This window comes from Petromyzon marinus, chromosome 31 (assembly GCF_048934315.1).
Source record: "Petromyzon marinus isolate PM22_M1 ecotype Great Lakes invasive population chromosome 31, UKy_Petmar_22M1.pri1.0, whole genome shotgun sequence".
NCBI lineage: Eukaryota > Metazoa > Chordata > Hyperoartia > Petromyzontiformes > Petromyzontidae > Petromyzon > Petromyzon marinus.
In genome coordinates this window covers 16,072,628-16,098,485 of record NC_133697.1, presented here as the reverse complement: position 1 = coordinate 16,098,485, position 25,858 = coordinate 16,072,628, and the positions used below count along the sequence as shown (strand labels likewise).

Genomic DNA, 25,858 nt, shown 5'->3' with positions numbered 1-25,858 from the left:
CCTTGGGTCAGGGGTCGCGTGTCGGAGTCTCCGCGCTCATTGGTCCGCGTATTGGGCGTTTCGAGGCGTCCTCGCCTCGGCTTCCGGGTGGGGCTCGAGCCGGGTGGACGTCGCCGCCACCACCAACAACACCTCCTCCACCACCACCTCCACCACCTCCTCCTCCAACACCTCCACCACCAACCTCCACCAACACCTCCACCACCAACCTCCACAACACGTCCTCCTCCACCACCTCCTCCTCGTCCCTTTCGTCTCTGTCATCATGGCCACGTCAACTGCCGACGCCGCGGGCGAGCACGGTGCGGCGAGGCGGCGCGCTCACGGGATGCTGCAGCGCTACTACGGCCTGGGCGGCCCAGAGGCCCCTGGCGTCGCGGGCACACAAAACCCCGAGAGCCGCGGGCCCTGCGACATCGACGGCGCTGACTTCGACCCCGAGATCTATCTGGGGCAGGTGGGAGACACACGGGGGATAGCTCGCCATAGCAGACGTGAGGCACACGGGGCAGATAGACGGGAGATGAGAACAGATGGGAGCAGTTGCTTCGACTGGAACCCAGGGTCCCAGCGGTTACTGGTGTAGTGTCTCTTGACTACCATTATAAACTCCCAGGGAGAGACCTATGATTTCGCATTGACAGTCTTGAAGCTCGTGGGGTGGAGGAACAAACCTCGCATTCATCTTGAAAAGGGAAACATCGGCAACCTTTCAAGGCCAGAGGAGATACCCCGCTAGCCTCTGTTCAACATGGCCCGAAACGTCACATTATATACATTATTTTTAAGGCAGTCTTATTAACGAATGTTTCGTGATATGTTTGTGCTTGTGCATCACTGCAAACGCGGCATCACCAGATTTTGTATTTAATGTTGGCGTGGAGTCGATCTGTGTGCAGTCCTAATCACCAGGGCGTCTGTGCAGCTGCGGAAAGAGTGCAGCCTCCCCGAGCTGATGGGCCGAGAGGCCGACATGGTGCGGCAAATCCGAGCCCTGGACAGCGACATGCAGACGCTCGTCTACGAAAACTACAACAAGTTCATCTCTGCCACAGGTGCGACGAACTCGGTTAGTTAGACGCGGGCAGCATTTACCAGAGCTATTGCTATCACCCTGCAGTGTGCATTGACCTCAATCCATCAATTCCTGGAACTCGTAACTCAAAACAAATTTAAACACGGTGCTGCATGCACACGTATCACGGTGCGAGGAGTTGATTGTGTGACGCTGCATTGTAACGAGTTCACCACGACCCCCACGTCGTCTGCAGCACGGTGTGTGGAACAGAGCGTCCCCCTCGTGTACGTATCAAAGGTCACTTACATTTGTTTTTAAAAGCAGTTCTATGAACTCTCCTTCCACATGCCGTTTACTAAAATGGGATTTGGAATGGACACTTGATTAGAAATTTAGCAAAATTTATTTCACATGGAATACATCGTGTATGTGAAAAGAAATTATCTCCGAGATTAACGAGTGCAAGCATGTGTAAGTACACGTGCATATACAGTACAAGTGCTGGCAGGTATCGCAACTCAGATGATTTGACGCTGTACATGTGCCTATCAGACGAAAAAAACCGAAACATGTTATCAAGGGAGAAATTAAACTCAGTCATTACTCAGTTGCTTTTTATCGTCAGCCATGGTGAATCCGCTCCTGGAGGAAGGTCTCCCTGTGTCAGTCTTGCGATTCCATATTGCTTATGTAAATGATCTAATTTCATCATCGCTTCATCTCCATGGTGGTTATATCAGGATTCCCTCCTATTATGGAAAATGGAAAAAAAAGTCATTGAGAATGTGAGTTTTGTCAAGGGAGTCTTGGCAAAGGCTCCCCCAGTAGTGATGAACTCCGCTTTCGAAAACAAAAAATGTGCGCGCATCTCCTTGCAGACACAATTCGCAAAATGAAGAACGACTTTAAGAAGATGGAGGATGAGATGGAGTGCCTCACCTCCAACATGGCTGCCATCACGGAGTTTAGTGGTAAAATAAGCGACACCCTGCAGGACCGTCGGCAGCACATCACCAAGCTGTCAGGTGCGGGCTCGTCCACCAAGCGCTTTCAGACAGTGCGTTGCGTGTATTCTGTCACCCCAAGTCTTCACACAGCTGCACGATGCGACGTTCTCGCAAGTCCCAAATCAGGTGTAGGCGGCAGCCAGGTGGGCCTGGGTTTTGCTCCTCGCACGCGCCGTTAAATTGCTCAGCTCCAAGAGCTGCCCTGGAACCAACCCTGGTAGCAACTGTGCGAGAGCTACGGGAGCTGTGTGGTCCATCCAGGAAGATCGATTATAATTGCCGTGATAGAAGAAGTAAACTTCGACCTCAGTACAGCAGCTTTACGTGCCTTCGCTTTCCTGCGTGCATGCTGGTGATTCGTTACATGCAATGCATTTGGGTAAACGTGACGTTTGTCATGCCACTGTGTGCAGGTGTCTAAACACGTGCCTCGTGTTGTTATCAATATTTGCGCTAGTCACCCGCACCTCCGATTAGCACAGTTGGAAATGTACGGTGCGAAAGAAGTTCAACATACATTTGGTTAATTTCAGTGTTTCTGTAGCTTAGTGTTGTAATTTGTGCTGTGTTCAATATGCAGGTTATTTTCCAGAGCCGAATTGCACTGCAGGGAATTATTTTTCCAATATTTTTAGTTCTTCATGTGATGCAGTTGTTTTTGGTTTTGTTATGATTATTTGCTTTGCTTTTGTCATATTGGTAACCCAGGTCACTCTTGCAAATAGACTGTCCTGGCCTCTGGAGTTCTCACATGGTTCAACAAAATAGACTTGCAACCTGCCTCCGCAGGTGTGCATGTGCTGCTACGCAAGCTGCAGTTCCTGTTTGAGCTTCCCGCACGCCTGCACAAATGCATCGAGCTGGCGGCGTGGGGTCAGGCAGTACGCTACTACAGCAAAGCGCGGGCGGTGCTCCATCAGTACCAGCACATGCCTTCCTTTCGTGGCATCCAAGACGACTGCTCCAGCATCATGGCCGCGCTCGCGCATACTCTGCATGAGCGCTTCCGGTTCGTGCAGCAGATATTGCACTGCCACTCTACTAGCGATACAGGCGATGCACGAAACTCACTCAAATTATTACTCAATTGGGATTGCCCACACCGACTTTTGGAACACAGGTATCAAAAGGGCCATGGGCCTTTGGATCAAAATATTGTTTGGAAAAGCCCCTTGCATGTTTATTACTGCGGTGATATTTGCTTTTAATGCGGCCGCCACGCAACTCGGTCTCTGTGGATGCCCCACGTGGGTTGCAGGGACAGGGAGGCGAGCGCCAAGGAGCTGGCGGAGTGTGTGGACCTGCTGCTGCAGCTCGGGGAGCCGCCAGCGCACCTGTGGGATGAGTTTCTGTCCCATGCTCGTGCGCGGCTCTGCTGCGACCTGGAGACATTGCAGTCCGTGCCCGGAGACACAGGGAGGATGCAGCTCGATGCGGGAAACTTTGGAGGCAGCCTTGAGGAAAGTGGCAATGTCCAATCTCCACCCACCGACATCCTGGAGTTTATTGACCGGGGCTGCAATGGCTTCATTAGCAACATGTGCCTGTCAATCGCCTCCTTCCAGCAACTGTTCATCAGTCAGTGTAGCGATGGGGACTCGGCACAAGCCCTTGAAAAGCTGCAAGTGTTTGTGAACGAGCTTATGGAGCGATACTTTGAGCTGGTGGAGGCACGCGTCAAGGAGGAAAAAAGCCTGGGAGACAATTCACTGCTGGTGCGTACCGCTTCCCTGACGAGCGTTCGCCTGCGTGTGTAAGGAGCACTGCGGTTCTCGGAGAGAGGTGGCCATGTCCACACCAAAGCCACCCCTGCCTGCCACATATAACTGCTGACTCGTCCCGTGTTGCAGGTGCGGGCGTTGGACCGATTCCATCGCCGCCTGCAGGCGCTGTCGCGGTTGCTCCCGGGGCTGGGCGTTGTGGCCGTGGGGATGGGCATCGTCGAGCGGTCTGCCCGCGCGCGCCTGCAGCAGTATGCCCGCGCTCTGGAGGTAGCGTGCGCCGACCGCATCGCGATGCATGCGGCCGCTTGCACACATCGCATTTCACACATACAACCGCAGAAACGGCGGGGCGCCCGCATCACCGTCTAACTCTCCCGTTAGAGCAATAATAGTCCTAGCCATTGTCACACCATTTCTCTGCTTGGCACAACAGTCTCATCTGAGCTCTCATAGAAGAACTGTGTTACCATTCTGGGGAAGGAGGCATCGAAGAATCTTGATTTATTCTCCGAGCCAAAGCCTCTAATTCTGAGCAATTCCTGCTGTTATACAAAGCATAACTTTGGCTGAAGTTGGAATCCTGCTTTCACATCTGGGTTGAGTACCCAGTTCCTACGTCACTTCACCTGATAGAAACAATGTAAAGCACTTGGTGAATGGCGATTTGGCGCTCACCGATTCACTCCAGTCACTCGTTTACCAGTAGTCCGTTACCATCCTTACTCTTCCCACTCATTGATTCGTCCACCCATGTTGAGGATGCTCTGCCTGACACCGTTTCATCTCATTATACTGTTCAATCACAAGTCACACCACACTGCAAGTCACACTTCTCTTTCTGGTTTTTCTCCCAGGCTGCTTGACTGAAATTCCCCCTCATCTCTTTTCTCAAAGCTCTTAAAACTCAGCTCACTTCAAGAAAGTTTTGCACGTTTTTCGTCTATTACAACTTTGATAGTACTATGTATTGCTGGCTACTTGAAATTTTTGGCTATTGGCCTTGTGTTCAGCAACTGAGCTTTAATGTCCAAGTAATGTGATGCAAGGAGATGCCAAGCTTTGTGCCATCCCATCAACTTGCAGTTGAGGTTAACATCTTCACGTTTTATATTCTTGGTTCTTTCGGTAAAGTCACGTAGAAGGGAAACAATAAAATAATAAAAATATTGTTTTATATTTTTATTATTTTGTTTCCCTTCTACGTGATTTTACCGAAAGAACCAAGAATATGAATCCCTGCAGTCACGAAAGCTTTAAATCAAAATCTTCACGGTTTGTTAATATTTTGTAGCACATTCTAGTTTTAGGAGTTGTCGTCTCCGACTACACAACTGCACCGGGCGCGCGTTGTCAGAACGGGAGCGGTGGGAGCACTGCTGTGACACTGCTGTGACCCTGTGGCACCTACGAGCAGGAGTTCCTGGCGGACTGTTTGACGGATGCACGGCAGGCGCTGGCTGCCCCACGCCTCGTGGGAAAGGACAGCCCCAGCCTACCCGAGCTGCTGGCCCAGCTCTCCTGTGCCACTCTCAACAAGATTAAGGCTGTGCTGGCTGAGGTGCAGCTCTTCTGTGCCAAGGACATCACGTTCTCAGTCAAACCGTACTTTAAGGTGAGCTCATGTGAACCGCGTTGCAGAGACGCTCTTTGTTCATCTCCTGAACCGAATGAGAATACCGCTCGCTCAGTATTGATGCGATTTGAATATTCTTTTTTATATGTAGACATTGTAACGAGCACAAAAAGACCATCGTCAGGCAAAATCCGATCTTAGTTTTTTCCCTGTTATCCTGATTATTTGCTAATCTGATTACTCCGCTGTGTGCTATGCTAGGGCGAGTTCTGCAGCCAGGGAGTGCGGGAGGGGTTGGTCGTGGGCTTCATACAGCACGTCTGTGCCCTGGGGAAGCACTACAGCGAGGGGAGCCCTGGGGGCCCCGGGGAGCGTGGGGCCACCCCTCCAGCTCTCCTGTTGCTGCTGTCGCGCCTCTGCCTTGACTATGAGACGTCCACAATCAGTTACATCCTCACGCTGACGGACGAGCAGTTCCTTGTGCAGGTAACACCCGGGCTTCTCTCGCGTAGCCGAAGCGCCGACTCGCAGGCTGTGCCCGACCTGCATCATTTGCTCGGTCCCTCGGTGTCGTTTGCCTGAAATCCGCGATGCAGCACGTATGAGTGGCTGCAGAGCTGCGTTGAGACGTCGGAGACCTTGCTGCCATGTGATAAACAGGGACTTGCGTCGGGCTCTCCGCAGTGCGGCATGGGAGTGGGGGCACTGCCCGCTCGTCCCTCTGCAAGGGAAGGTGCGAAGGAGTCGACACGCCATGGCTTCTTTAGTCACGGACGCAACTCGATGCTGTAATCTGCAACTAGGTGTAATTCAAATCTATAATTGACTAGAGAACCCATCACAACACAAGTTAATGGACAGAAACAAATAGATTAAACAGAGCGTTTGCAGCATGTATCAAAGCTTTTGCCTTTATCCCGACCACCAATGCAAAGAACGGAACATGTGGCCAATTTATTTTGAGCTGGTGGTCTGGATAAGGCCAAGAGCTTTTGTATGCGCAATGCTGCACACCCCCTATTGTTGTAACATGGAATAAGCGTAAAGAGGAAACGTCTCCACTGCTGCTAACAGCTGTGACATAGCTGTTCCAGTCGGGGCGCCCAGGACCCCGGCAGCACTGTGTGCAGAGTGCTGCCAAGCTTAAGTGTTTTTGAATGCAGCCATCCATGGTGTTATGGGTGTGGTGGCGCAGGACGAGTCCCCGATGACGTCGGTGTCGGCGCTGTGCGTGCGGGCACGCGAAGCGGCCACGCGGCTGCTCACGCACTACGTGCGCGTGCAAGGCCTCACGCTGTCCCAGATGCTACGCAAGAGCGTGGAGACACGCGACTGGGTCCACTCCATCGAGCCGCGGAACGTGCGTGCCGTCATGAAGCGCGTGGTTGAGGACATCACGGCCATCGATGTGCAGGTCGGAGTCAGGATGATGGTGCAGTGGTGACATTTGTGCCTCGCAGAAAGGAGGCCTGAGTTCAATTCCTGACTCGGGTGCCTTTCTGTGAAATATTTATATGTTCTTCCCCTGTTCCGCATTGGTTTCCTCTGGGTTCTCAAGATCCTTCCCAAAGCTAAAATCATATTACGAAACTGGTGTTGGCCAAATATCCCACTGCTAACAAATTACCTGCAAATCACTCAATTGGGATTACGTCAGCAACCCCCTACTGCAAATAATTGTCAGGATCCTCCTAAAAAAATGTTTTAGACTTTGCTGGGTAAACACGCTGAATAATAGAGAAATAACCTCAGAGGGTCCATTGAGAGACCCATAGGATAAATGTCATTAGCGTTGAGGTTGAAGGGAGCTGTGCCGTGGGTCTAGGTTGGGTTACTGTTTGAAGAGGGCGTGCGCAAGGCTCACAGCAGCGACTCCAGCAAGCGTGCATTCTCCGCTCACAGCAGCTCCCGGCAACTACAGCAACCACCCCCTCGCTACGCACCCAGCTATACACCAAGGTATACACACACACTCCCCCATACCCACACACTACGATCTCAGTTTGGATCTTTGCCTACTGTATTTTGATTACATTGAGAGATAAAGGTGTACCTGCTTGTCTCTGCCCTCTCTGTGCCTCCCTGTCTGTCTCAGTGCACCCATGGACACAAGCCTCCTAAGCAACATTCAGAAGTTGTTTTCTGAACGTGTGGACATCTTCAGTCCCGTAGAGTTCTCAAAGGTGAGATTTGCAGCATTGTACTTATTTCTCTGAAATTTCTACGGCATGAGAGACACAACGTGTCCAAGCGAAATACAAGGGTGTTTAAAGAGGGTTTCTGTAGCCTGCAACATGTCAGCATTAGCTTAGTGAATGGGGGCACGACCCAGGCACTCATGTGCAATCTTATTTTAAAGATTTTACTGCAAGATGGCAGATATATCTCTGTAAATGGTGGCACCCACGCACATCTGTCCAGAGGGTGGAAAGATGATTGAGATGTATTGAACAAAGGTGGGATATGGCAGCAGCTCTGAACGACAGCAACAGCCGAGTGGTAGCACGTTCGCCATTTGTTGCAGAGGGTCGCAGTTCATGCCCAGCGGCTGCGCTGGTTAATATTTATTGGTCATAACCAATAAATACATCCTGTCTGCATCAGAGTGGACGTTAAAGATCCCTTGATATCTTTGAAACAGCCCATTGTGTGCTGGCATCGGGGTCTAATTTGTCTTGATTACTCAAATGGCATTACACAGCAATCATTACTCCTAACGAGCAGACTGATGCACACTTGCAGGCCAGGTGCCGAGTCTCCTTTTAACCACAGGGGCAGCAGTCATTGGGGGTGCCTTTGAAACGTTTGTTAATCTCTGATCACATGTAAAGTCCTTTTGAGATGCCTCAGCATAAATTGCACTCTTATCAAATACACGTCATCATTTCCAAATTAGTGCACTCGCTACAATCGGAATGTAAAACGTGTTTGTGATGATGAAGTGGCAGATCAGTTGACGGTTCAACTTCTGGCAATCTTGCTCTGAGGTAGATTTGTTTATGAGTCTTAAAATTCGTGGGAAACTGTAAACTGTTGAGGGAGTGGCGCTGTCAGCCACACTCTGCACGTGGGACAATCGGATCGTGATGAACGCTCAGAGGGCATCCACGGCTCCAACTCCTCTCAGAAGGGAGTGGGGACAGTGGTGCTGTTGTGTGGTGGGCCACCATGACAGTGGAGCACCTCAAAGGAGTGGCCTTGGGTAGTCCCTAGCGCAGGCCCTACTGGATGGGAAGTTCTGGCTTAGCCCAGACTCTGCTCTACAGTTCCGAGGCTGTGATAGCCGTGAGGCAGCCACAGATTAAGAACCAACAAAGCCAAGTCCGTGCTGCTGCTATTTTGTGAAGCTCGCAGAGCAATGGGATGCGTTTTCATAGTGACTTAAGTGGAGAGTCATCATGTTGATGCTCACGGGTGCCCTGTGAAAAATAACTTTTTTCAATAAGTGTAGAGACAAATCTCGTGTCGTATTTATATCGACAATCAGGTTCATATTGTGCAAACTGTATACGGACGCACGGTGTTTCAACAAAGCATGGTTTAATGGCACTGTTTGTCTGCTGCACCTAGGTTTCAGTGCTAACAGGCATCATCAAAATCAGCCTGAAGACCTTTCTGGAATGCGTGCGTCTGCGCACATTTGGCCGGTTTGGGCTGCAGCAGATCCAAGTGGATTGCCACTACCTGCAGCTCTACTTGTGGCGCTTCGTGAGCGAGGAGGCACTGGTTCATGCCCTTCTCGACGAGGTGCTGGCCAGCACTCTGCAGCGCTGCATCCAGCCCATCCCCATGGAGACCAGCGTCATTGAAGTCATCTGTGAAAGGGGCTGAGGCATGGCCAAAACTATCAAGCTCCTTTATCCAGGAAAGTCTCCAACTCTATTCAGGAGGGTCCAGTCAAGTTTTTGCAGCAGGGAGCAACATTTCTACGTCACCCAATTCCAGTGACAGTGCTTTTTTAATTATTTGGGAGAAAACCCATGCAGACCAAGGGGAGAACATACAAACTCTACACAGAAGGTTGCCTGAGTCGGGAATTGAACCTAGGCCCTTCTTGCTGTAAGGTGCGAGTGTTACCACTGCGCCACAACCCTGTTGCTCGTTTGACTGTTGAACTTCTTTCGCACCGTACATAGCCAACTGTGCTAATCGGTGTGATTAGCACGTTTGGTTATGAACCGCATCGCTGATGTTTGCTTGCAGTCTTCTGAAAATTACGTTAATATTTCTAGAGAATCAAAGTTTGGCTGGGCAATTCAGTGTCCCCAAGAAGCCAACTGTAAATGTACAAAATAATTGATGGTTTGAGCTTCGGTGGGTTCACAAGAGGCTGCTAAGTCTATTGTAAGGGCCACTTTACACAAGTGCCCCCATGTGCATCTCTGCAGTTACATCTCGTTGTTGGACTGCCACATGGATTACTAGTTACTAATCTGTCACCTGACAAATATAAACGCTTCTTTGGAATTAAAATGACTTCCACAATGTAACTTTTTTTCCATTTTATTCAATTAAGCTTCATGGCTAAATAACCAAAAGTCCAGAGCAGTCAGGGATGCACAACACCAAAAAATAATGTTGCATTAGACCACATGTAAGTGCTGCATGTTAGTGTGTTTTCAACAATGTTAACGAGCAAAATTTTGCTGTCAAATAGTGCAAGCAATATGTATCAATGGTAACCAGTGCAGCGCTGTGACGGATAGTTGGAGACACAGATGATAACTGCATCATTACCTTCCAGTGGTGATATTCCATGTAGAGGGATGATTCTGACCAAGGCACACTAATTTGCCTGCTACTGATCATCCCACCAAAACAGCACAGATAAAGGGAAGAAACTGCCTATTGAACACTCCTATAATCCACGTTTATCAGTGGGTGTCCTTGCGCACGAGTTATTTTCACGAATTGAATCGAGTTACACTGTATCCCCATGGTTAAGTTTCACTAATATATGGATGCTATAGAAATAGCGTGTAGAGTATGCAGGATAGGTTAATACAATTCTTAATATAGGTTATGTATAATTAAAGGATGTATTGTAATATTTCTGGCCTGCGGCTCTCATACGAGGCAATGTAACCTTCAATACAGACATGCTTTCTGAAAATTCAATATTTGCTGTTGCAGAGTATTATTTAACAGGTGTGGTGCTCTGATATAATATTCTCATTTTCCATTTGTGTTTTAAAGCACACTCACAAAGATGGTAAACATTGATACTAAACAAAATACATTATTTTGATTGGCAGCCTTAACTCTTACTCCACGTTCGTAATTAGTGTGTGCAGACGAAAGCCAATTGAATTATACCACTTCCATCAAGGCACTATGCGGGTCTCGCGGCACTGCCAGAGGGTGGGCAATCATGCGGCTCTGCCTTCCCATGCCACTCACGGCAGCACGGCGAGCTCCTCCACCTTCTTGACAAAGCTCCGCACGTCCTCCGCCAGCAGCAGCGGCTGCTCGAAGGCGGCAAAGTGGCCACCGCGCGGCATGTATTCGTAGGAGACGATGCTGCGGTACTTGGAGGCCAGCCATGCGCGCGGGGTATGCACGAGTTCACTGGGGAAGGCGGCCACCCCCGTGGGAACCCACACGGGCATGCTGTCGGGCACAACGACCACGTTATCACCACAAAGCGCTTCCCCGAAACTCGAATTCTACGAGCCATTGACATGTACCGTAGTGACTCCTGCAATTGTCAATGCAACCAACATTGGAGTTATCCAATGTGATCAAATAACAGGTCCCTGCAGGGTGGGCTGGTAGGACAAGTCTCTGCGCTGTCTATTGCTGATTTTACACCCAACAGCACGAGATTTCACTTTGTTTAAAGTATTGAAAGGGGACGGACGGACGGACACAATCTATTGCAGGCTGGTACACTCAGTTTACAACTTCGTTCCTACCAGTATAATTGTATTTATAATAAAACCATAGCATATAATATGTAGTCAACACCATAGCAAGATTTATTAATTAGCACGGTTGACTACGTATATTGCAAAATAACATATAGCTATGTATAATAAAGCACGTATGCAATTGAGAAACGTTATTAAGCATTAAATGTGTCCAAAACCATTTATACAGGAAAACCTCTGAGCCTCAACTCTTTTCAGGAGGGTCCTGCAAAAAATGTCTGCAATAGATGGTGATGCTGCTATGTGTAATCCCAAGTGAGTAATTTGCAGGTAATTTTCCAGCTTTATGATGTTTGGTCAATCTCAGATAGATTGTGTTTTTTTTAGTAAAGGCAGAAAACCGAAGAACCAAAAGGAAACCCATGTGGAGTAAGAGAACAAACTTCACACTTGAACACAAAAACCTGTGCCATTAGGAACCCTCCACCGGATACAGCTGAACAAATTGTGTACAAGCGTTATGTGCCAATTACACTCACCAGTCAGTTTAAGAATCCTTACCACCAAATGTAATAATTAGACGAGAATTGTAATGGCACATATTCGATTAGATCATTTAGTGGCCTAATACAAAAGCAATTGTGAATCAATACTGGTTGGGAAAACCTACGCATTGACTTACTGTGCGTCTTTACTTTTGAAGATGTTGCGGCTAAAGTTCTCCTTGTAGAAGCGCATGGACGATGTGATGCAGCCACTCACCCAGTAGATCATCACCATGCACAGGAGCTCATCCAGCTCAAACAAACTGTGCCACAACAGACGTAACCCATCAACGCCCACATGGATAGTGGCATCTGAATTTCAACTCAGACTTGCTGAAGTTGAATCCGTATGAAGCATCAATGTTAACTAATTGAATTCGATCTATAGCAGCTGTTAGGCATTTGATTCTGCCCTCAAATGATAACATCTGTCGTCAGATTCCAAAAAACAATGCCGAACATGGTGAATGGTCTTCTTTGGTTCTTTCGGTAAAGTCAAGTAGAATGAGAATAAAATAATAAAATAAAATAGACAAAATTCTCACGACGTTTTGGCCACAACACAAGTAGCCTTCTTCTGGTGAAACGTGAGAATTTTATTGTCTTATTTTATTCTCATTCTACGCGAGTTTACCGAAAGAAGCAAAGAAGATGAATCCTTGCAGTCACGAAAGCTTTAAATCGAAATGGTGAATGGTCTCGCGTCCTGTCTGCACGTACGTTTCAAGGCCCCCGTCCTCCTGATCCATGTTTTCTCTTTTGGTCCAGGTGCTGAACTTCTCCAGGATATAAGCAGCCAGACCAGCAGGGGAATCGCTGAGCGCAACCCCTGAAATCAAACACCGAGACGATAAATAGAAATGGCACAGAAAATGAATGACAATTATATGGTAACAATATACATTTGGTTAGACACTTGGACATAAAAATTCACGGCAGCACAACCATATTAGTTTACATGAAGCTGCCAAGCATTGCTTATAGCACACATTTCAAGTCTTAAGTATTACCCTTGATACAGTTTTTCACAATGTTGAGTGTCTCATGGTCATGCAATGCATTCTCATGTTGTTTACCTGAAAAAAATACTCGGCACTATTTACTGCAGTCTCACCAGCAGCTTCTACACCTGGTTCAGGTCTCATGTAAGCATCAGCTACAAAGGTTTACTTTAAATCCTATTTGAAACAAGTAGAAAACTCCTTACTCTTTGGTTCTATTGGGTAAAGTCACATAGGTGAAAATAAAATAAAAAATCACGACGTTTCGGCCACAACACAAGCGGCCTTCATTAGGTGAAGGGACGAGACTGTCTGGAGGACAGCGCTGGAGTGAGAGAAGCCACGCTTAGATCATGACCTTTAAGCTGTGTGAGAAGAAAACAAAGTGCCTTGACAAAGGAATTAGCATATAATTTAGCATTGAAATGGCTCATTGAAATAGCTAAGTTAAAGTATAAACATCCGCAGAGGTACCCCTTGACAAAGGAATTAGCATAGAATTTAGCATTGAAATAGCTGAGTGATTAGCTTGTAAATGGTCACAGAAATAGCTATGTTAAAGTCAGAGCATATACATTCACCGAGGCACCTAGTACTAATCAAACAGGAGAATTTAGCGAAACACAACCACGCTCAGACAGCAGACCTTTAAACTGTGTGCGAGCAAACAAGGTGTTCTGACAAAGAAATTAGCATAAAAATTAGCATTTGATTGGCCGATTTTAGGAAATAGGTGGTGTACGTGCCGGTGGACTTGCCGTTTGGCGCGGGGGGGAGGGGGAGTTTACCTATTGATGGTGTGAAAAGGGAATTTATAAGAGCTGCGAAAGTTTGGGGTACCACTACTTGAAAAAATATACTGTACCATTGAAATTAGTTTAATGTTTAGTTCGATTTAGAACATCTTTCCAATGGTTGCTTAATTTGAAACCATCTTCTCGATTGAAATTGTGTCTGTGTTTGTAGATCTGAATTGCTCAGACAGCAGACCTTTAAACTGTGTGCGAGCAAACAAGGTGTTCTGACAAAGAAATTAGCATAAAAATTAGCATTTGATTGGCCGATTTTAGGAAAGAGGTGGTGTACGTGCCGGTGGACTTGCCGTTTGGCGCGGGGGGGAGGGGGAGTTTACCTATTGATGGTGTGAAAAGGGAATTTATAAGAGCTGCGAAAGTTTGGGGTACCACTACTTGCAAAAATATACTGTACCATTGAAATTAGTTTAATGTTTAGTTCGATTTAGAACATCTTTCCAATGGTTGCTTAATTTGAAACCATCTTCTCGGTTGAAATTGTGTCTGTGTTTGTAGATCTGAATTGCTTCATGAACAAATCTCTGATAAAAGCCCGAGGGTTTGCAAAGAACCTTGGTATCGGAGAAAATTATATCGTGATCCCCCACAGCGTTGTAACAGTGATCAGCCATGGCAGAAGAATTCGTTTTGCCATATTTCAAATCTTATTTGTGCTCGCGAATTCGGTCAGAGACATGTCGCTTTGTCTCCCCGATATAGCAATCACCGCAGGTACAACTCAATTTGTAAACCCCGGGGTACTGTAAGTCAGGAATGACATCCTTCACGGATGGGATCAGATCACGAATTTTGTGTACTGTATTGAACCGGACCTGGATCTTGTGTTTAGAATTTTGGAAATCTTTTTAGTAACGCCTGCTATATATGGAAGTGTGGTTTTGACCGGAGTATCAAGTGGTTTCTGTATGGAGGGAGAAACAGCTTGGCGGATGGTACGGTCAGAGTAACCATTCCTTTTGAGGGCCAGGTGTACATGTTTTAATTCACTGGTCAGGTGGTGTTGGTCTGCAATGCAATGAGCCCTATGGTATAAAGTTTTGATGAGATAATTATTTTTGGCTGGGTGGTGGTGGGAATCAGGTTTCAAGTAGGAATCTGTGTGGGTGGGTTTCCTGTAGACAATGCCCCAATGAGCCATCAGGTCTCCTCTCAAACAGAACATCTAAGAATGGTAGCTTGCCATCTTTCTCCACTTCCATGGTGAATTTGATGGCGGGATGTCTGGAATTGATGTGGTGTAGGAAAAGGTTCAGAGCTGGGAGGCCATGTGGCCAAATGACGAAAGTGTCATCCACATCTCTTCCACAGGGAAGGTCTGAGGGTGGAAGTCTGGATGGCGTCCAATTCAAATTTCTCCATGAAAATATTGGCTATCACTGGTGATAAGGGGGATCCCATGGGGGGTACCCTCATTTTGTTTGTAGAAGGAGCCATTCCAAGTAGGTATTGTTGAGGCAGTGCCTAACCAGTGCAGGTGTGTCGGGGTCTAGTCCATGTTGGACCAAATTTTCAATTATTTCAATGGTATCAGGTACTGGGACCTTGGTGAACAAAGAGACCACATCGAAGCTGACAAGGATATCGTCAGGGGACAGTACATCTTTGACCATAGAGACCAATTGGGCTGAGTTAAGTACTGCTGAGGCGGTCTTGCCAGTGAAAGGCAGCAAGGTATCTGACAGAAAACGGGCTAGTCTATAGGTAGAGGAGTTGATTGTGGATACGATGGGTCGAAGTGGGGTGCCTTCTTTATGAATCTTGGGAAGACCATATAATCTAGGGGGTCTTGCAGCAGGTTTTAGGGAGGAACGTTTAGTTGGGTCGATTAGGGAGGTCGAACTTGTGATGATCTTGTTGGTTTTTATCGCTAGGCTATTAGTAGGGTCATTTTTTATTTTTGAGTAACTTCCATCGTTGAGCAGATTCTGGATTTTGTTGTATGAATCTTTATCCATAATAACAGTAGTGTTGCCTTTATCGGCTGAGAGGATGACTATATCACTTGTTTTTTTTAATTCGCGAGTTCAGAGCGTTAATTTTTGCTGATGTTACTAATGGGTTTCTTAGCATTCTTAAGAATAGTGGCTATTTCAGCTCTCGCAACGTCTGCTTGGATCTGTCCTACGCCTTTGAGGGCTACATCGACCTGAGAGATGATATCATCTATTGGTATGTGTTTTGGGGTGACAGCAAAATTTAGTCCCCTAGCCAGTACTGTTTTCAGATTGTCTGAAATCGGGGTGCTACTCTGATTAATGACGATTTTGTTAACATCTAGTTTTGTTATATGTGGAACTGGGTTCTTCTTTGATAGGTGGTTGAATTTAGAAATCAGGTTAGCTTTACATTTGACTAACAGTGACTCAGCAGAAGAAGCAGTCATGTTGCCTACGTGATTCCAATCAGAAGGTGACATTTTTGTGTTAACATTAAATGAGCTTGTAGGAGAGTCCTGTCTTAAGTATCGAGTTCAAATCGGAGTAGCCTTATCCTCTCTGAGATTAAAGATAGGCTGGCCTTAAGCAGAATCTGTTTAGAATTCGAAGATACAGCAGCAGAAATGAGTGAAAGCGATGGGTATTACCTTGTGATCGCGGCATCTTTTGAGGAAGGTCAGCGTCTCGATGAGCTGTGACTTCTTGTTGTTATTTTATTTTCACCTACGTGACTTTACCCAATAGAACCAAAGAGTATGGATCCTAGCAGTCACGAAAGCTTTAAATATAGAATAGAAAACTCCTAACTATCCACAGTTATTTTATTTACTATGGGGGTGTTTATTAAGTTGACAACTATTGCTGATACACAATATTAAGTTTCTTGATTTTCTTGGCTTTTTTGCCCAAAACTTTCCATTATGAATCTCACTGATTTGAATCCTTTGGGTTTTGACATGTTATAGTGATTAGTCATCCTGTATCTCCATGCAATACAGCCTAAGGCATGTTGCACTATTGTATTCAGGGCTTGATAAGGCCTCCCCCTCTACCAACCAAATAATGATCGCAAACCTCTTCCAAAACCATTCAACATGACTGCCAAAGTGGTAGTTGGATGTTTAATTACTCAAGTGCATGGCTAATGGTGTTTGTCTTGCAATCACCGATTAAGCAACATAAGATCTAGACAGCAGAGTAATAAACATTTTTAATAGAAACTGGGATGCCATACAACAAATTAAAGTGCACAATTACAGAAACTATGAAAGTAAAAACAAGGGGCAACCCACCAACGGTGTCCGGTTTAGTGCCCTGGATGTGCATGTATCCGCTTTCAAGGAGGACGTTTTTCAACAACTGCGTGCAAGGAAACACCCTCTTGATGTCAGTAGGGGTGAGGCCAAAAAGCCCAGGCATCCAAGGCCCGAGCACAGCAGATGGCAGCAAACGTACCAAGCCTCCTGTGACTGTCGCGAAGTTCAGGTGGAGACCTTTCACGCACCTGCATCCGTAAACACCACAAGAATGAAGGAACGGCACTATTACATGCTCCAAGCACGCTCGCTCATTCCTTGATTTAAGACCGGGTAAAAGCTCATTGAGACGAGGGGGCCCGAGTACCCAAAATGGTCATAAAATGTTGGATGCTCACCAAGGTCGCATGTTTGCCATGTTGGTGCCAATTAAGGAGCCCCAATCTCCACCCTGCACATAGTACTTGTCATGTCCCAATCTCTCCATCAGCTTACAGAACAACCGTGCTGCACACAACGAGTTAAACCCTGCACATCCACACCACACGACACAAATAGTTCACAATCACAGGATACAGCAAGTTTCAATCCTGGCAATATGGGATAGCATTGCGCAATATCACCACATTAATATCCAAAGCAGGCTCGTACATCCCCCCCCCCCTTTTACTTTCAAAAGCAGTCCAATCTGCTCTCGTCCACCTCTATCCATTTGATGCCCAGCTGCCTTCAGTAGCTGTCTCAGATACATGTGTAGTGTAATAGCACCGTCTCTTGTCCAGCAACGACAACTGCGGTGGACATATACGCGGGTGTGGCGGCAGGGCGAAGGAACTGGGGTAAGGGTCATGGGAGACCATCTGGAAGCCCCTGGAACCTGCTAGTGGGTTCGAGAAGGGAGGCACGGCCAGGGCGGAGCCAGGCCACGCTGGGTAGCATAAAAGCAGCTGAGAGCGGGAGCTCGTGGCTGCCGTGTTCGCTAGATATTGCGCGGTCGGATAGTTGTTGGCCGTCTCGGTCAGCGCCGTCGGTGTTACACGGTCAGGGTTATGTTAAGGCTAGGCTAGACGACTAAGGAGAGCGTGAGGGTGAACCTGTGAACCTGAAGGTGTTGATAAATAAGGTGCTCCCGCTCCGCTGACACTATACATGCACTGCAGTGTTTTGCAGTTGTTTTAACAAACCCGTTGTGTTTTGCTAATTTATTTTACAATCTACCAGTTGTAAATTGTTCATAAATGGAATGGGTTGGCCAAGCAAACGGCATAATGGGACACGAGAGAATTGTAAAAATGCAGGATGAAAGGTGGGAACGGCCCCACGAGTGACGTTGACACCAACAGAGCGAATGACGGTGAAATAAACAACAGAATCAAGTGTCACATGCAGCACTGATGCAAATACATTTATAAACACACAACTCTTATAACCTAGGTTATCACAAGTGAGCATTATTCATACATTGTAAGCTCTATTAAACAATTCTGTGGAACAGAACTAAGAGCAATAAAGTTCCATGCACACTGAGGAGAGTGTTTACAATGCAAAGTGCATTTCAAATACAAAGTTCAATGCAGATAGCCGAAACAGAAAAACACTCAAGTACCTTCTAACATTTAACACAGATAATGTAATAATGGTGAGAGTTGAGTTGTAGGAGTTTTAAACATAAATTAAAAGCAACTGGTAGTGTTAACAGCTGAGGAATACTATTACATATTTAATTTGAACAGCAATATAAAAACCACAAGTTACCTTGTTTATGAGGGGCCTCTGAGAAGCTGTAACCAGGGATGGAAGGGCAGATGACCTCAAATACCTCGGTGGCACCTGGGCCTTGTGGCTCAACCAGCAGTGGCAGGATCTTGTAGAATTCATAAAAGGAGCCGGGCCAGCCATGTGTCATGAGGAGCACTTTGGGTTTTGTACTTTCAGGGACTCCCAAAGGACGTACGTGTACAAAATGCACGTCAATCCCTGGGTATGCATGCAAAAAAACAAATCTCTTGTTAGACATTATGCCATGGAGAATAGTGTTTCTTGCAAGCAATCATCTTAACAGGATAAAACGGTGGTCGAGTTAACCTTGATGACTATAGATCCCCTCTAAACCCATCTGCTGCATCTGAGCCACTCGTTATGCATTCAATAATGCAAGGCACCATTGCCTCTCAGAATTTGTCAAGCAGCCTCTTCCTCAGAAGCTAAGTCCTGACACTGCCAGCAATGCTTATTTTTTGTGCAATCAATACCAAATTATTTGTGAGGCTCCTTTCAAATAAAATGCCCAGTTAAACATAAAAAATGGATAAATGCTTCAACCTAACATTCGCATGAAACACTCACAATGAAGCATTCATACAAATGAAATGAAGACGGAGGTTGTCTGTAAGCCATCCAGCTACCATGAGAGATTCGTTCATGAGGCCATTCACATATACAAACACAGAGACAATTTCAACCGAGAAGATGGATTTTGGCTTAGTAACCATTGGAAAGATGTTATAAACCATTTCGGTTCTTAATTGATTGTATTTTACGGTGACCTTCAGACCGCAGTCCATTCGCTGGCATTGCCTCTTAATACCTCTCACACCACGGTTAATGGTATGGTTTATAACATGTGGTATAATAATAAATAGTATAACATTGTAATGTTTAACATAATTCATAAGGCAATATATAGCTTTGTAATTGCATAGTGAATATACAGCAGTGTGGTATATAGTTGGGTTCATAGAATAAGACATAGTGTAATGTTACAAGTCTAATATTTGATAGTCTAAAGTATAGGGTAGTGTAAAGTAACGCATTGTATAATTAAAAGGTGGAATTTGTCTATGGATGTGATGTTATACCATGTAGTTTAGATTGGAAGGTATAATATTGTATTGGTACAGTAGTCCAGTTTATAGCATAGCCATAATGCAACACAGGACACAGCAGGGCACCTTGGCTGTTTTTCTTCTTTTTCTGTGTTCCCAGCCCCCCTCCTCCGCTCCGGAGGTGGGGCTGGTAACATGCTAATTCATGTTAACTCCGCCCACACAGCTTAAAAGACGCGGTCCTTGCTTGACAGTGTTCGTTCAAGCTCTGTCTTCTGGACAGACCTGTTTCTTCACCTGTATTATTTTATTTCCATTCTACCTGACTTTACCGAAAGAACCAAGAAGATGAAGCATCGTAATGAAGGACAACAATGTCTTCTTGTATGCTGCATGTGATTGTATTAAGAGCCAAGCCAGAAGATTATCACTCTTATTTTAGGAACACTGACAATTCTACAGACGGTTGGAAATGCCAAACCTAATTACAACCATGATAACACATCTGATATGTCTCGGAGCTCTGTGCATTTGACCATGTGCACCACACATACGAGTCATGGGTCATCACAGTCAAACGTTGAAATAGGCAGAATTGACTTCATGGGCTTGGGTGATCCCAGTCAAGTAGAGGGTGCTAATTAAATGTATCACTAAAATATAGCACCGAGTGCTGAATCTATATATATAAAAGGGAAATTTGTGAATGTGTGTCTGTTCGAAATGTTTAGCATACTTCCCGACATGCAACAAACTTGAAATTTGGCATATGGGTAGCTTCCAGAAAGTACACAATGCAAAAAGTATGAAATAGACTTTTGAATTTTTGGGGGGGGGGGGGGGCGCAATAATGGATATACTTTGCACGGCAAGTGAGTGGTGACATCACCTCTGTGACGTCACCCGCATGCGCCAGCGTCACGCAGTGTGCCTGCTGACGTCACGCATCCCCCCACCCACCCTCCGCGGAGGACGTGTATTAATCCAAGACAAGAATCCAAGTCTCGGGCGAAGCCGGATAGTAAAGCTAGTTATCCACATCTCTTCGCAATTGTAATTATGCTGTATTTGCATTTACCAATGTGACTCATGTTGCAAACAGGTAGCACGGACAATACAACTACTCGGGACTGCATAGGGGCTTGGAGTTTGTGGGGCACATCTCTGTTATTTCAGGGCCACCCAAGGATACGTTGATTCATACTGTGGAGGCTTTCCTGGCCACAAAACCTAAAAGCAACTTCATTCTCAATAAAAACATAATTTTGCATCGACAAGGCATGCTCCTGTGAAACAAATGTTTTTCCTTTTGGTAATAACCAAACCGATACCGCTACCAATAGCGAGTGGTCCTTTGGAGACACTGGCCTCCACCATAGGAATGTACAATTTACACAACTAGATGTCACCAGAGATGACCAATGTCCAACAACCATTAAAGCATGGAGGCACTTTTACTTTTGATTGTAAACATATACAAAGTGCTTGAAAGCTTTAATAACATAAATCTACTTTTTCTTTCGTGTAGCTGATGTAGGTGCAGAGCAATAACTACAATTTCACATTTGGGTGGTCAAGCCAGATAACCGTGGCAGGAGCAATGGAGTGTATCGCTGTAGTGTTTCCTACGTATCGAGCATTGCGTCATTATTTTGTATGGTTTGTTCTGGGTGACCACAGTTGCATATTAGAAAGTTTTTAATTTTCCATTTGTGCATCAGGTATCTGCCATAGTTTGTGCAAATGCGGTTTAGAGTGAACCATATTTGCGGAAGATCAAAACCGGAGATCTTTCACAACAAGGTGTTTGTCTACGAGTTATTTTGAACTCCAATCATCTCTCCAAGCTTCATCAGGGCTGAACTCGCATTGTTTAAGGTTAAGCGCATGGGTCCAAATGGGCGTGCGTGACTTCAAGTGATGGCGAGGGACATCATTGAGGTCCTGATGAATAGGAAGGCGACGGTTTTCCTCGATTCGCAAGACTAAAATAAATGGCAAGCACTCACAATAATTATCCCTCAGTTCAATCAGTGCCTCAAAGGCCAGTATTACCACAATCACACTGTACCTTCAATATTGGTGATATACTGGGGGTACTTGTTCAGCACTGCTACCGTGCACTCCCAGTCAAACTCTTCAGCCCAGTACTTAAGCACTCGCTGGAGGTACGTGGAGTTAAAGCCATAGTGGAAGCGACTCCCCTCCAGAGGCTCAGCCAGACGGACCGATGCCAGGCGACGACGAACATCCTGCAGGTTACTCAGAGCTCACACATTCACCTAAACACAAGCCGTTGGACAAACTAGCATAACAGATAATCACTGAATACCTGTCATTCAAGTGTTCACATTTACATTCCCCACTGCCATGTTGTTGGCAAGGGCAGTGTATACTCCCTTTGCAAAGTTTGATTTTGAATTACTTAGAAAATTCCTGATTTTAAATAATCTCACCGTCACATTGTGATTCACCAACACCTCTGCGAATGCGGATAACTTATTTTGTAATTAAAAACATTTAAAATCATAACTGCTGAATCCAGTTAAATAAAGTCTTGTACAAAGTATCTTACCAAACCAGAACTAATCAACAACCCGAATCGGCAAAATCTACCACGAATGCATATTACCTGCATGGTCTCAGGTGAGTAGGGGACCTTGAAGGGCCTGACTGTCTGGTCAGCAGGAGTCTGAGATGGCTCGCCTTTACCCCACCATCCATCTCCCTCTGGGAGGAAGTCTTTGTCCCTCTTAGAATCTCCCAGCAACTTCCACAACCCAATGAACACCAGTGCAACCAGCACTACCGCCACCACAACGCCTGCCGCCATGTCTTTCACCTGCACACCGGAATGTGCAATGCAGCTGCTCATACACATTGGTGGGAACCCAGAACCGGTTCAGACAAATAATTTGCCAATGATCTTAGCCGTGGCCGGGGATAGAACTTAGATCGCCACGTCCATAGTACAGTGCTTATTAAATATACGTCGTGAGAATGTACAAAACTTCGTCGTGAGAATATTATTTTATCAATTTATTATTTTATTCTCATTCTACGTGACTTTACCGAAAGAACCAAAGAAGATAAATATATACTGTCAGCGATCCTGTTGTAATTAAATTTCGCAAGTTAAACGTTCCCTTGAACTTTGCCTTAGAACAATGCGATAAGTGTGGGTCATAGTTCGAGCCCAATTCCTATGAATGCGCGGATTGTGGTGCTCCGTGAGCTGATCCTCGGGTGCCCGCACTGCACCCGGAGACCCCCAGGTCACAAAAGCAAAGTTAATAATCCACTCCATTAATAACAGTGTAACAAATGTATTATTTTTTTGTTCCTGGGTAGTGTTATTTCCTAATTGCTTATGCCTCAAAAGTGCAGAAAATGGATATTATTCCCCACAAACTTTGCTTTTGTGACCAGGACATTGATATTTTGAAATTGACCTATTTTCAATGAGAAAACGTGGGCATTTGTGTCATTCCTTCACATAACGTCCTGGTCACAAAAGCAAAGTTTGTGGGGAATAGCCATTTTCTATACTATTGAGGCATAAGTAATTAGAAAATAACACCCAGGAACAAAAATCGTGTTACATGTGTTACCATACAAATAACCCAACCGACAATGTAAACCATTGTCATTTATATGCATTCATTAATCCCCCCCCCCCCCGACTTCACGCAAGATGTTGTTCAAGTGTTGTCATCACATCAACGCCTCTATTTAAGGAACGAAACAGGAGGATTTCTCCACAAATCTGGCTGTCGCTTGATGAAGCTAGTTGTAATTACTGGCGAAACGTCGTACTCCGTTTGTAAGTGCTGTGGCTTGGCTCTTGAGCTCTACTAGTAATTAATTGGCATGTTTTATTATGATTTGAAGCTTTCGTGACTGCAGGAATCCATACTCTCTGGTTATTTCGGTAGTCACGTAGATATAAATAATAAAATAACACGACGTTTCGGTCGCAACACAAGCGTCCGTCATCAGGTGAGAATGTTCTGCTGTTGTGGCTTGTTCTGTTTACGTTACAACCTTTACTAATTGTCTATCGGGTAGTGGCGGTTTTAACGACACATTTATATATTGACGCGATCTAACCCACAAACCCTGTTGTTGGATTATGCACTGCCAGGGTGTTTTACTCTGGGTCCGTGAGCCTCACGGATGAGCCTCGCTCAACCGTGAGCCTCACGGATGAGCCAGGCGAGGGCCTGCTGCAGGATGAGCCAGGCGAGGGCCTGCTGCAGGATGAGCCAGGCGAGGGCCTGCTGCAGGATGAGCCAGGCGAGGGGCTGCTGCAGGATGAGCCAGGCGAGGGCCTGCTGCAGGATGAGCCAGGCGAGGGCCTGCTGCAGGATGAGCCAGGCGAGGGCCTGCTGCAGGATGAGCCAGGCGAGGGCCTGCTGCAAGATGAGCCAGGCGAGGGGCTGCTGCAGGATGAGCCAGGCGAGGGCCTGCTGCAGGATGAGCCAGGCGAGGGGCTGCTGCAGGATGAGCCAGGCGAGGGCCTGCTGCAGGATGAGCCAGGCGAGGGGCTGCTGCAGGATGAGCCAGGCGAGGGCCTGCTGCAAGATGAGCCAGGCGAGGGGCTGCTGCAGGATGAGCCAGGCGAGGGCCTGCTGCAGGATGAGCCAGGCGAGGGCCTGCTGCAGGATGAGCCAGGCGAGAGCCTGCTGCAGGATGAGCCAGGCGAGGGCCTGCTGCAGGATGAGCCAGGCTCAACATGCAGCAGCCCCTCGCCCCGCCCGCGCTGTGCTCGTCGTGACGCAGCTCCCCTACCCCTCACGACGCGCGACAGTCTCCAGCAGATTCACTGTGCGCGGACTGTGGTGCGTGCTTGTAGTTGTCTAGTTCGATTTGTTGTGTAGTTATAGTCTCGTCGTAGCTGAGATGTAGTTACATCACGTTATTGTTTTGTACTTGTATCTGTTGTGTATAGTCTCGTAGTAGTTGGTGTATAATGTAAAGTTGTGTAGTTAAAGTCTTGTAGTAGTGGGTGTGTAATGTGAAGTTGCTGTTGTGTAGTTATTGTTTTATGGTTGTTGTTGGTGATGGTGGTGCTGCAGGTGGTGCAAGCGCGCGCCGTGATTACCTGCAGCGCGAGTCCAGCGCCGTCTGCAGCTCTCAGCCCCACGTGACCAACCGATCCGCACCCACGTGATGAGCAGCAGCCATCCCACGTGACGAGCAGCCAGCCCACGTGATAGGCGTGTGCCGAGTGACGCCATCTTAGGTGGGGAGAGCGCCACGCGGATCTTCCTCACTCAGAGACCCGCACCAAGAACCCTGCCTCTGTCCGCCCAGCACTGTGAATGGGCACACCGGGTTATCGACCAGCCGCGTGTGGTGGGGTAAAGTGTGGATAGGCCCGCTTCCAAGACGTCTGGTCAGTGTGCAAGTCGACCAAATATCCCCAGAGCGCTCTCTAGTGGAGGCTGTGGCAGATGCGTGAGCGATCGATTGGAGGAGGGATTTCACCTTTCCCTTTTAACAGAAAAATGCAGGCAAACGCACTTGAATTGAGGCAAATGTGCTTGGAATCCCCAATAGGTGAGCGCCCCAAGCGACAGCTCAATGGTCAGCGAGGACCTTTATTTAACCCGCAAGGTGTTACTCGCTGGGTGACATGTTTATCATGTATTTAATAGGGGTTGCCTCCCGACGTCACTTACTGCGACTCTTATGTTAGGCCAGGGATCGGCAAACACAATAACAAGAGGGGCCGTTTTTTTGGAATTCGGTCAAAAAACCCTCAATATTTCAAGAACCGCAATGCATGTGAATATCGTCACGGAGCAGTCCTTAAAGACCCACATGCGGCTCCACAGCCAAGACGGTTACGAAAATCAGCCTCCAAAACAAACATTTTTTATTATTAACAACCAGGCTACAATATACATTATACTGGTAGGAACTTCTTTATTACACCGGCCCACAGGGGATTATTGTGTCCCTCCATCCGTCCGTCGTGCATCCAAAAATGGGAGGGGTGGGGCTGGGTGGAGAGGGGAGGGTGAGGAGGGGCTGGGTGGGGAGGGGCTGGGTGGGGAGGGTGGGGAGGGGCTGGGTGGGGAGGGTGGGGAGGGGCTGGGTGGGGAGGGGCTGGGTGGGGAGGGTGGGGCTGGGTGGGGAGGAGCTGGTCACCCCGTGGTGCCCTTATAAAACTCAACGTTTAACCTACTCATGCCGGCTTGTGCCCGCCCTCACAGAAGGGCATATATGCGGAATACACCACGTGGTGCCGTCGTTGACCCTGGCCATTGACCGAGCAACCC

At 46.9% G+C, this 25,858-nt stretch overlaps 2 protein-coding genes across 3 annotated transcripts; one reads left to right on the top strand and one right to left on the bottom strand.

The window, feature by feature from the left end:
• The first annotated feature begins 33 nt into the window (after positions 1-33).
• On the top strand, positions 34-10,440 carry VPS51 (VPS51 subunit of GARP complex). Its single transcript, XM_032964265.2, has 12 exons — positions 34-457; positions 926-1,055; positions 1,897-2,043; positions 2,815-3,034; positions 3,284-3,740; positions 3,876-4,016; positions 5,164-5,361; positions 5,584-5,808; positions 6,518-6,736; positions 7,148-7,281; positions 7,418-7,505; positions 8,893-10,440. The coding sequence occupies exons 1-12, from the start codon at positions 266-268 to the stop codon at positions 9,151-9,153; spliced, it is 2,412 nt and encodes an 803-aa protein (XP_032820156.1). The 5' UTR covers positions 34-265; the 3' UTR covers positions 9,154-10,440.
• On the bottom strand, positions 9,810-24,826 carry EPHX1 (epoxide hydrolase 1). Of its 2 annotated transcripts, XM_032964267.2 has the most exons (9): positions 24,676-24,805; positions 22,204-22,413; positions 21,643-21,823; positions 18,502-18,723; positions 17,145-17,274; positions 16,783-16,994; positions 12,458-12,566; positions 11,875-12,000; positions 9,810-10,932 (listed from the first exon to the last, which is right to left on the bottom strand). In XM_032964267.2, exons 2-9 carry the CDS (start codon positions 22,402-22,404, stop codon positions 10,719-10,721), a joined length of 1,395 nt encoding a protein of 464 aa, XP_032820158.1. In that variant the 5' UTR covers positions 22,405-22,413; positions 24,676-24,805; the 3' UTR covers positions 9,810-10,718. The 2 variants fall into 2 exon arrangements, with proteins under 2 accessions (XP_032820158.1, XP_032820160.1); XM_032964269.2 differs by lacking the exons at positions 21,643-21,823; positions 22,204-22,413 and having other exon boundaries at positions 24,676-24,826.
• Between the last annotated feature and the right edge of the window lie 1,032 nt (positions 24,827-25,858).

What these genes read in the sequence shown, in the direction of transcription:
- VPS51 (XM_032964265.2), top strand. Translation starts at nt 266, where the DNA reads ATGGCCACGTCAACTGCCGACGCCGCGGGCGAGCACGGTGCGGCGAGG. An exon ending in CCGAGATCTATCTGGGGCAG is followed by an intron (nt 458 to 925) that starts GTGGGAGACACA and finishes GCGTCTGTGCAG; the next exon opens with CTGCGGAAAGAGTGCAGCCT. An exon ending in CAAGTTCATCTCTGCCACAG is followed by an intron (nt 1,056 to 1,896) that starts GTGCGACGAACT and finishes ATCTCCTTGCAG; the next exon opens with ACACAATTCGCAAAATGAAG.
- EPHX1 (XM_032964267.2), bottom strand. Translation starts at nt 22,404, where the DNA reads ATGGCGGCAGGCGTTGTGGTGGCGGTAGTGCTGGTTGCACTGGTGTTC. An exon ending in AGAGGCCCCTCATAAACAAG is followed by an intron (nt 17,275 to 18,501) that starts GTAACTTGTGGT and finishes GTGGATGTGCAG; the next exon opens with GGTTTAACTCGTTGTGTGCA. An exon ending in ATGGCAAACATGCGACCTTG is followed by an intron (nt 16,995 to 17,144) that starts GTGAGCATCCAA and finishes TTACGGATGCAG; the next exon opens with GTGCGTGAAAGGTCTCCACC.